Source organism: Lottia gigantea (genome assembly GCF_000327385.1).
Source record: "Lottia gigantea unplaced genomic scaffold LOTGIsca_1, whole genome shotgun sequence".
In the NCBI taxonomy this organism is placed as follows: Eukaryota; Metazoa; Mollusca; class Gastropoda; family Lottiidae; genus Lottia; species Lottia gigantea.
The window spans coordinates 6,741,394-6,753,166 of record NW_008706746.1 but is presented as its reverse complement, the minus strand read 5'-3'; the positions used below and the strand labels follow the sequence as shown (position 1 = coordinate 6,753,166).

The following is an 11,773-nucleotide window of genomic DNA, read 5'->3' as shown; positions in this document are numbered from 1 at the left end:
ACTGTCAGTCTTCATAAAGGGAGAAAGTACGTGTATTATTTTAGATTCCATTTAAGATTTCTGACTGAAGAAATATGTAAATAATTAATTGATAATCAAAGATGTTGGAATGTTTTGAAAATGGCGACGTAACGATATTAATTCTCGTGATATTCAGACATTATAAAAGTTAGTTGAGATTTTAGAAATCGATCTGAGTCTATTATTAACTAATCAATATTTAGTTTAAATTACATTGTACTACACTGTCAATATTTACTGTAATTATAACAGGGTGTGTGTGGCAACCATACTGATGGTGTCTCGTCGTTAATTTTAAGATGGCAAATCCCAGTCCTAAAATTGTATTGGATTTGAGAGCCACTAAATTAAGTAGACCTTTTGTGTAGGGTGTTTCTAGCGTGGCAAGGGATGTTAACTCTTCTACAACATCTGATGTGACTGAATTTGACAACGCTTTTATCAATTTTAATCGTCATTATTCAAAAAGAAGGTACAGAGTCCCAGATCCATTTACATAGACATAGGAATAGCCGTGTTCAAACCCAATTTTACTGCGAAGACCAACAGTTATTTCTTTATTATATATACCAACTTTAACAACTAAGATATTGGGAACACAACTAAAAATAAAACATACCAAAACAAATTCAAAAAAGATGAAACGCCATTTTTATTAATCAGCCTTTCACGTTCTACTGTTTAATTTTGGAACTGAGTAGAAAATTTGGAGCGCTTTAGAATATTATCTAGCAACCATTAAACCAACCGAAATTATATCTATAAGATCAATCAAAATATATAAAGATGGGTTTCCATATTTTTTAGAGTCAAATTAAGCAAACTATTTGATTAATTGGTGTTTCTTATAAATTATCGTGTATTCTTAATCATATCATTATGTTCTTATTATATATAATTTTTAACCAATCATAAACGTCCTTGTATGTACAGTCTGGATAAACAAAAAAATACTTTTGACCTTTCTTGATAGGTCGCTCATTGGAATTCGGTGGTAATTATCTTCTAATTTAGCTAATTATGAATTAATTATAGACATGTGAGACAAACTGGTATTTTTCCAAGTCATTAGAACACCTCTACTTTCTATTCATATAAGTATTAGCATTTTCATTTTCATAAATGTAAATAAGGGAACCCATCTTTAAGGCTCAAACTTAAGGTACTGACTGAGTATCGAAGTCCATACCATCATAGGTCAAATACCTTTTTATTATTCAAAATATAACAGTAAGAATTCCACCCTCTTTTCAATTCTGACGTTATTGATAAAATATTAAAACAACTAATGAGACAGTACGGTAACAAAAACAAGTTAGAGAAACAAAAGGTTCATTCTGATCAATAAACTGGTACAATTTCTATCTTTGTTTAAAGAAAGACTTTTAATATTTTTATTCATTCATCCAGAAATATTGACGACGATTTAATCTTATTGATTAATATAGCGGGTAAAACTGGAACTACAATACATGAACAGCTATCGTATACTCTTTCCTATCTCATTTTAAGCTTACCATCAAGCACTGTCCAAAAAGAAGATATTCTAGACTACGACAGTCAAACATATTTCACAATACGGTCTCAAAGCTACAAGGATGACAGAAATCTTAATGCTTGAAATGACCATTCTGTAGCCATTGTTTTTTATTTTGATATAAAGTCAAACCTCTGCCTGAACGTTTGCAGCTTGAAACTGCGATTTGTATGCCAAAAACTTGCAATACAGTGAGAGAATTGTAAAAGATCACACGAAAGAGATCCTTCTCAAACTATTCAACTTCATTGAACATACCACAGAAAATATGACTTTAACAAACCACTCTTTATCTCAAACATTCAATAAAAGCCTAAAGTCAAATCACAATATTATGCATATCCTAACATGATGTTCTATCCTTACATGATGTTCAATCCTAACATGATGTTTAATACTAACATGATGTTCAATCCTAACACGGTGTTCAATCCTAACATGATGTTCAATCCTAACATGATGTTCAATCCTAACATGATGTTCAATCCTTACATGACGTTCAATACTAACATAATGTTCACTACTTACTAACGTGATGTTCAATACTAGCATGATGTTCACTACTTACATGATGTTCAATCCTTACATGATGTTCAATCTTAACATGATGTTCAATCCTTACATGACGTTCAATACTAACATAATTTTCAGAACTAACATAATTTTCAGAACTAACGTGATGTTCACTACTTACATGATGTTCAATCCTTAAATGATGTTCAATCCTTACATGATGTTCAATCCTTACATGATGTTCAATCCTTACATGATGTTCAATCCTAACATGATGTTTAATACTAACATGATGTTTAATACTAACATGATGTTTAATACTAACATGATGTTCAATCCTAACATGATGTTTAATACTAACATGATATTCAATCCTTACATGATGTTTAATACTAACATAATGTCCAATCCTAACATAATGTTCAATACTAACATAATGTTCAATACTAACATAATGTTCAGAACTAATATGATGTTAAATCCTTATGATGTTCACTACTAACATGATGTTCGATAATGACATAGTGTTCAGTCACAACGTACAATGTAATTCATTATATTATGTTAATATACATCAAAGCTGGCATCTCTAACTCCTTATGCTACCGATGATATAACAAAAATTCAATGTACCCACCATTTTGTTTCCATGGCGTTACGGCTTTTCATAGAAATTCCAAGTTTAAACTGTGATATAAAGTTTAAGCATTAATAATCACAGGCTGCCATTAATATTTCAGATATTTTCAACTTTCTTTTATTATTTTATGATACTCAAAATCATAATTAATCATCTTAATATTATCGGTTATTCAATTTACCAACGTAAGTACAAAAATCATGGCTTAATGTAGTAAATAAGGTAAAATGTCGTCTTTTGATGTTTAAATTAAGGTAAATACAAGCCTACCGTATGTGCAGGTTGCTATAGCCTATAGATCCAACATAGTTAGAGTTTCAAGTACATACTGCGATTGAAATATTGAAATATAATACTGTATTAAACTACCCCGCCTTGTAATTAATTTGTAACAATGAAATCGTTAAGGTACCTATAGTATCTATACAGATCGAATATTATTGATAATAACCAATCAGTCATATCGATCTCTCTCTACTGGTTAAGTTTATTATAATAGTTATAATCCTCTATCAGTATTCTAGTCCTTATTTATAATTTAAAGGAATAATAGACTCTTATTCGGATCATTAATATCCAACAGTTAGTAGTCCCTGGTTGACCGTCTTGACAATGTCACAATTTCGAACTCATTCCTTGACTGCAATAGCCATCTTTCTTGTATTATGATATGCAGTAATTAGATTGGATTGTATGCCAGCGAATACAGCCAATCACGGCCCTCGCGAGAGGCATTATGGCCTTATGTTCACAGACTCTGATTGGCTGTATTCACTAGCGAACAATCCAATCAAACCGTTGCATTTATGATAGAAAAGGTGGCTATTGGAGTCAAGGTATTAGACGAAGTTTGTAATACACGTAGTTTGACATTAAGATGCTTGTTGGCTTGAATGGTATTTACGATAGTGAAGTCTTAATTTTGAATGAAATAACTGATATCATGTTTAAGCTTACATGGACCCAGTGTCGGTGAGCATGAAAGTCTCTGGAAGTGAACACAGATTTGTAAGTTTGAGCCAATAACACAATAACCAGACGTATTTCAATTCTAAAAAGGGGTACAGAGTTGAAATTCAGTTCTTTCTGGCTGTAAAGCAACCATATAAAGAAGACATTTCCTTTGCTAATCGTATCTTTCTTAATTACACCGAACTTTAACTCTGAAAAGGTGGTATTTGTGGTTAAACCCACTTCTACCATTTGATAAATAGATATTTAGATGGATATATCCCTTTTAATTTCCGATTAGGCTCCAGTCTATTATAGAAGGAAATGATATGACTAATAAATCAAAACTAGTTGACGCGATCAATATGTTACTTAATGACATACATCACGATAATCTCGCCTACATTTCTCACATATTATATAAGCATCTTGTTACTTTCTCTTAACTAAATAATATTTTTTTTCTACTTGGCGGATGACATTTAAAGGAATTGTAAACGAAGGGATTAGTGACAGCATGAAAAACTCATTTTAAGTGGAATTGCAGGAACCACAGTCGTCTGATTGGAAATTGAAATGGTGCAAGTTAATGCTGTCAGTGTTCCCGATATACATACACAGAAATTAAAAAAAAACATCTTTAAAATACCTTTAAGATAAAACTACAAGAGTTTTATATAGTATTAATAAATAACGGAACACAATTTTATGGTTTACTACTCCTTAGTTTTATTACACACAACGTTTCAACAATCTGTCATAAAATCTGTAATAAAACTAAGGAGTAGTATACCATAAAATTGTGTTCCGTTATTTAATGTGATCTCTACCCCTAAATATCGCTTAAAAATTAGTATTAATAAACAATGAAGTAAAAAGCCAGCAAGTCTTACCAAAGTTATCAAAGATATCTTTCCAGAATAGGGAATTAACTCTAGAACTAATGTTATTATAAAACGACGAGGATTATGAAGTTGATTTGTTCATGATATAGAGCTCTTCTCAATAGACTATCCACCTGAATCAGGGGTTTTCAACCTTTTATCTAGTATCCTTTTAAGGGTCCTTGATTTATGCAAGACTACAAAGCATCGCTATTCCCCTGAAAAATGTCAAAAATTACCCCTTTGAGGATAATTACCCCCTTGTTGAAAACTCCTGGTCTAAATAGTACATTTCCCCCCACTTTATCAAAATTTTATTGAATAACTACCAAAATATACAATTAATCTAGAACTAGATGTAAATATCGAATGATGAGGATAACGAATTTGATTTGTCTATGATGTGCTCTTAAGTATCCTACTTAGTACGAAATTAGTCCTAAATCCTGGGATATTAATATCAAAATGATGACATCAAGGATAATGACTTCGATTTGCCCATGATGTGCTCAATTAGTTAATTAGGCTACCCCTCCTCTCACTCAACCTATACCGAAATTTAATGAAGTAACTTACCAAAATACGAAATTAATCCTTAAGTCAGGAGATGTAAATATGAAATGATGAAGTAAAAGATGAAGAAGAATCGATAAAACACGTTTGTTATGATGGATTTATAAATGGTTGTCACAACTTCCATTAACAACACAACATCTCTCAGTCCCATTGTCCTAGCAACCATACTGTCAACATTATATCTTTTCATGTCAGTTCCTGCTGGGATACGGGTGAAGGTGAAGGATGTGGATGAATGCATGAGTGAATGAATTAAATTTGACGAGGAGAGGGGCGTCTAGCTTGAAAAGCTTTCCCTCTCGTTCAGAGCTACCATAGCAAAACAAATTATGGTCGTTAGTTAAAGAAAATCTATGTAAGGATGCATATTTGTCATGTCCACTTCGGATAGCCGTGGCACCAACAGTCAATAGACAACCCCCTCATAGCTACAGAAAACTGTCATTGAACCGAACACAATCATTCTGACTACAGAAAGCTGCCACTGAACCGAACACAATCATTCTGACTACAGAAAACTGTCATTGAACCGAACACAATCATTCTAACTACAGAAAGCTGCCATTGAACCGAACACAATCATTCTGACTACAGAAAACTGTCATTGAACCGAACACAATCATTCTGACTACAGAAAACTGTCATTGAACCGCATAACTACAGAAAACTGTCATTGAACCGAACACAATCATTCTGACTACAAAAAACTGTCTCACCGAGCCACCGCGGCTCCCTGTTACCATGAAAGTCTATCCAACTTGCATTAATGACAGGCGGAAACTAGGTTGAGAAATCGGAAAGTATCAGGATCGCTTCAGGGTTAGCTGGCATCCGTCCAACTCATCGAGTCACCGCGTTCTAGTAAATTAAACAAGATATTTTGTATGTGAAAACACATTGGAAAAGGAAGCAAATTCTTACCGCATATACCCATTAAGATCTAAAGGTTCAATAATCCAATATTCCAGTATTTCGTTCCCGCTGATTCCCAGCAGAACAAACTACTAAGTCCACGTTAGTATTCTAGTAATAAGTATATCTACTATAGAGTAGCTTTATTTGTTTCGTGAGATAGAAAAGTAAAAAGAAGTCCCGAAGGATGTGATATGACGTGATGCTCTTGGCGAACAACTTTGTCTGTACTACCTGAAGCCGATTGGAAGTTATTTTCTTTGACTACGAACAAGTTGGCTCTGTCCCACAGGCCCTACGACTTGGCGCCCCTCATCAATTAAAGTCAAGTCGTAAGTGCCTGTGGTCTGTCCAGGTTTTCGGTTGGTCTTGATAATGGTTTTCAGAAATATCAAACACAAATCATTATTATAAAATAAATTCTTACCTGCTAATGAACAGAACTCCGCCCAATAGCGAACCTTTCAAGTATTTTTAGAATTTTTACATGATTTTTGAAAAAGAAAAGAAAAACGTGACATTAGAAGTGAATAAAAAAACTAATAATGACCATTATGACGTCATAATACAGGCAAGCAACGTATGACGTATCTAGAGAAATATGGAGAAAAGACGTTGCAGGATTCAACCATGGAAACCTTCTTAGATTTGCTCTCTAAAAGTTGGAATAGACGATGTACGATGTGCGGTGTACGGTGCGGAATTATCGATACAGTAGAAAATAGAAGGAAAGATTGTCGATTGATGTCCCCCAGGGTTAGATTAACAAGTGATTCTAAATTTAAAATATATTGATATTTATTGTTTATCTGAATAAAATGCAGATCCACAAGTTGACTTCTCCATTATTTTCGACGGCTAGGCAGTGGCGTTTCTACTTTCCCCCACTTTCAATTTTTTTTTTCATTTTACATGAAACGCCACCGCTGCTAGGGTAGTTGGAGGTCTAACTTGTAGAAAATATTACAGCAAATAGAGAGGAAGCCCTAGTAGTATCATTCTTCAACTCCCTCCCTGGAGACCAATGTATGATTGGTCAGACGGATGGCGAATCTGTCCCTCTAAGTAAATCTATATACTAGCCTAGATTGTCTATCCTACCAATCAATGTTTCAACACCGACCTATTTTCACCCCTAATCGATCCTGATTGATTTTACAATCAAATTTCAATGAGGAATCAAACCGATATAATTGTATTGATCTGAGTGAACGATGATGTTGAAAAACAAACTCCACATTACAACTCATGCAATATTTACATTAGTTACCAACCTAGCAACAGGATGCTAGTCTTAGTCAATATAATAATATATAGGAATATCATGATGCTGTTACGATATCAATTACCTGAAACGAATGCTTGTCATCTATCACCACAATGAAACTTAATGAAAAACTATTGTGGTGAGGTTCAGATGCTCACCCACTATCATAACACACTGGTATTTCTGCATTTGGTGGTTAATCGGCACAATTGAAGCTAGAGCGGCTTTGAGCACCCAATTTCAAATTTGAAAGAAAATAATTGCTATGAGCACCACCCTCTCCGTATTGATTCGGTGGCCCATATTTCCCCAACATCTTCTTGTTGAATCATAGAAACATCACTGCATCTCCTCTTCACCTTTAGCCTATTCCCTGTTAAAATCATTCTGCGACAGGACTTCCCCTCCCTCAACACCTAGCCTTCCCCTTGTTTAAATCATTGACTGTGTGACAGGGCTACTTCATCTTCCCCACCCTCCACCCTCCCCTTGTTTAAATCATGAACTGTATGACAGGACGCACAACCCCTCCATTTGTAGCCTACTCCCTGTTAAAATCACGACCCTAACAACAGTTTAAACTCAGCCTACGACTTGTTATAAAACTATAACAGAAGAGAATATTTCTGATTATATGTTTATTGGTAGACTAGATACAGACAAAATTTACTTCATTACAAAAACAACATAGAAAAAATCTATAATGTCTGTCAGCTACGAACCAGTTTTATTTTCACTTGATTTAGAGTTGTAGATAACAAGGTAGTTAGACATTGTATAAGAGGGGGCAAGGATAAACTTCAATCCAAGTTCAAATGATGCAAGAGATGATGGATGTTTGGGTGGATTTAAAATAAATAATTAAATTAAATTTCCAAAGTGAATTTTTCAGCTACAGGTACCAAAACATCATCACCCCCAAAACCCTACATTCAATACCTCTGGGAATTGTAAGCTTACTTGGCGTCCTTTTCTTTTCGCCTACAACTCTATACAATTAACGTTAGATTACAATAATTATAAAATATTCTACTATTGAGCAAAGGAATCACAGAATCATTGTTACTATTTCAGGGAACACATTTTTAATTTCAATAAATTTCTTTGTTCAATTTTCCTTTGTAAAACTTGTTGTTATTCATTTAGGGACACATTTTTCTGAAGACTATCGTTACTGTTTCCGAGATGATATCATAGACTAGTTTTCCTCATCTGCCAATTTGATCACTACTTTCTGATCTAATCAACACTGCCAACAGGGGGTGGAGTTTCTTTTTACTTTAAGAACGATTTCCATGTCTAGACATTGTGCATTCCACCATTGTGGTTAAGCATTGCTACGAAAGTATGGTCAAAGGCATATAGGTATATCCCCCAGTGAGATAGTATTGTTTGTACAGTAGGTTAAACAAGTCAAATAAAATGACAAATAAAGAAGTGAGAAATAAGTATAAAAACATCGGTTCCCAAATCGAAATTAATGGAAATATGCCTTATTTAGAGCACAACAACTTTGAATGACAGTGCACTATGCTTTAAGGAATATTGAATGAAATTAAAAATGTGTTCAAAAAGCATCAAAGCACTAACAGAATACAAAACACTAACAATTAATACATTAATAATTACAATTAATTACATAAAAATCATTAACAAACTAAATTATCTAAAATACGGAATCATTGATGTATTTGTAGTCTGACTATATCTAAAGCTAAACAAGAGTTATTTCCCTTCAATCATATTGGAAAAATGTTTTTAACTAATATAAAGGGTATAGGTGAATCAATGAAGATAATTTTCAGTGTTTACTGTGTGCCTTGTTTTGAGTAAATATAGGCATCTAAGATGGCAGCTAACATACAGAGAAAGAATGGCATAATATAGTTTTAAGTGAAACTTAATCATAGCAGTTAAAATATTTACAAAATTTTAATCAGATTTAAATACAGAATACAGCTAGATCTTGCTACTGCAAGTTCTTAGGGTATCAAATTTTACCCTATTTTGTAATAAGAATTTGAATCTCTCCTTCAACATAGCACAGTTAGTTGCATTAATAAAACATAAGCATACATTAACAAAATGGGCAAAATTTGATACACAAACAAACTTGTTGTGACAGTACTGTATATTTCCGAATATAATGCACAAGCATGTATAACGCGCACTCCAGTATATCTGGGAAATCTCTGGTAACAGTTTAGTTTTCTTTCTGTAAATGACTCCAACTGCCCACAGAAAAACTAGTTGGAAAAAATAGTTGGAAACATCTGGTTCTGCATTTAAATCCAATTGAGAAAAAAGAAATACATAAATGTAGGCTATTGTCATTTGAAATGAGCAATATTTTAGAATGAAATAAAATGAAAAGAAATGAAATAAAATGGAGAAATGAAATTGTTTCTGATAAAAGTAAGATCAGCAGTCACTTGAGATAGGCTAATATGTATTCCTCAGCTACAGTTTACAGTGCAAATAAATTCCTGTTGGTCTAAACTTAGCTAAATAAAAAAATAAAATTTTTTGAATTTTCCTTCCTTTTTTTTGAGTAGCTTCCATGTCATATACATTCATGAATAAATTTGAATTAAAATTTCTAATGAAAAAGACTAAAATTTTGACGTTAATTATTGAAGTTTCCCATCATCCTTCAAACACTGACGTAGATTGGCAAAGAATTCAGTCATTGATCCTGGGATAGCTTGGTCGACGAGGGCCCGGGGTAGCATGCCCTTTATATCAGGTTGTATTAAACTCACTAACTTGGTATGGCCTGGTTTACTGTAATATACATGAGACAAATATGTGAAAGGCATCCAAAAGAATTGTATTTCTGTGCGGGGAGGAAATAAAATGAGTAAATGAGTTTTACGTCCTACTTTTCTGCACCATGTGGGCTAATGAAGACAGGCAACGCCATGCAGGGTGCAATGAGGGAAATTTTGCCAGGACAGCGGCATTAGCCTGCTCTTTATCGATTTCCAACTGTCGAGGGATCTTTAACATGCACAGCCTGTAGCACACGAGGCCTCGGTTTATTGTCCCATCCGAACAACTAGACGCTTTTTCCATGTCAGACCCTCGTACCTGCATCACTGACAGGGGGAAACCAGGTAAAAATCCGAAGGTATTATCTCGACATATGCTGGGATTGAACCCTGGACCTTCAGGTTAGCGAGCATCTAACTCACTGAGCCACCGCGGCTCCCATGTGTGTGGCGATGAGAGACTGTTAGCTTCTTCATATAACTCAAGACAAGGCAGAGCCACCAAAAAGTTGGGAGTCTAAATTGGATTTTTAGAATCAAAATTCAAATATTCATACATGGGGAGTGTAATGCTTGCCTTTGCAAAGCCCACGATTTCAAATCAAGCCAGTCATCCCTATCATTCTAGAAAACTTTGACAAAATTACAACAACACTATTGCAAACATCATTCAAGCCAAACAGAAGCTACAAGTGTTCTTAATGAATATGAATAGGCTAGAAATGCCATTAATATGACAGGAATTTAGGTAGAAGTTCTACCATTATAGCTAAGTTACAGTTACTACTGGGGAACCTCTTCAGAGATGTATGTCTGGTATAACATAGAGCATTCTACAGGCATTTAGTTATCTTCTCATTGGTTTTGCCTGCTGAGATAGCCAATTTTAGTCCACATTACTTCACAAGCAATTATATAATAGCACAGCCATGCATTTTGAAAAGCGAGGGTGTCATAACAAGGGAACTTACTCTGGTATATTCATACAGATCAGACCACAATGGTGATTCCAACCTCGAACATATTTTTTATCAACAGGACATTCTGCATAATCTATACTCACTCCTGAAAATATTAGAAATATAATTGGTTAAAAATATTCAAAGGTTTTAAATAGGCGTAAAACTTATCATTTGAAAGTTATCAGTGGTGGTGCCAGCCTTCCGAGACGGGGGGGTACAAATAGGGGGCAGACTGACTCAATGGGGGGACAACTGCTGAGGCTGAATTCAAATTTTGGCTACTCTGTGGTAGTGTTATAGTCACAAGTCTCTCATAGAGCGTCTTAGAGGGTTCTCTCAAGAAAATTTTAGAAAAAAATGAATTGATTTTGTGCAATCTGACACATATTTTGGAAAAAAAAGGTAGACATTTAGATTTGTTGAAAATAATTTGGGGGTACATTGGGGGTACAAACCAAGTCATGTCAGATCATTGAAGGCACAAAGTCAGTAATAACTACAAGTAACAATTGTTTTCAGATTGCCCTGCCCCGCTTATATGTAAACGCCTGACCGCATTGCCCCGCTATACCCTTCTCTGTGCAGTCTTGCTCTGCTTGTAGTGTGAACAAATCCTTAGACCAGACCATGTCACTTTCGATATAATAAAGATTCTATGTTCATCCCATAGTTTGAATTCAGACAGAACAATAATACTTTGGTGTATTGGACCTAATTCTGATTCATGTAAAATACAGAT

At 34.3% G+C, this 11,773-nt stretch overlaps 2 protein-coding genes across 2 annotated transcripts in view; both read right to left on the bottom strand.

Moving 5' to 3' along the window:
* Positions 1–1,882: 1,882 nt before the first annotated feature.
* Positions 1,883–2,528, bottom strand: LOTGIDRAFT_103305 (hypothetical protein; the record flags this gene model as incomplete). The annotated part of the gene is made up of 2 exons (XM_009045824.1): positions 1,883–2,045; positions 2,083–2,528. Coding segments are annotated over 2 exons (609 nt in total), but the record flags the coding sequence as incomplete, so codon positions are not given.
* A 7,403-nt stretch (positions 2,529–9,931) lies between these two features.
* The window catches only part of LOTGIDRAFT_102899 (hypothetical protein), a gene marked incomplete at both ends in the record, with an annotated part of 36,729 nt that continues 34,887 nt past the window's right edge, over positions 9,932–11,773 (bottom strand). Inside the window, 2 exons of the mRNA XM_009045823.1 lie at positions 9,932–10,085; positions 11,044–11,134. Coding sequence (XP_009044071.1) covers positions 9,932–10,085; positions 11,044–11,134 — 245 coding nt within the window. The remainder of the gene's footprint in view (positions 10,086–11,043; positions 11,135–11,773) is intronic.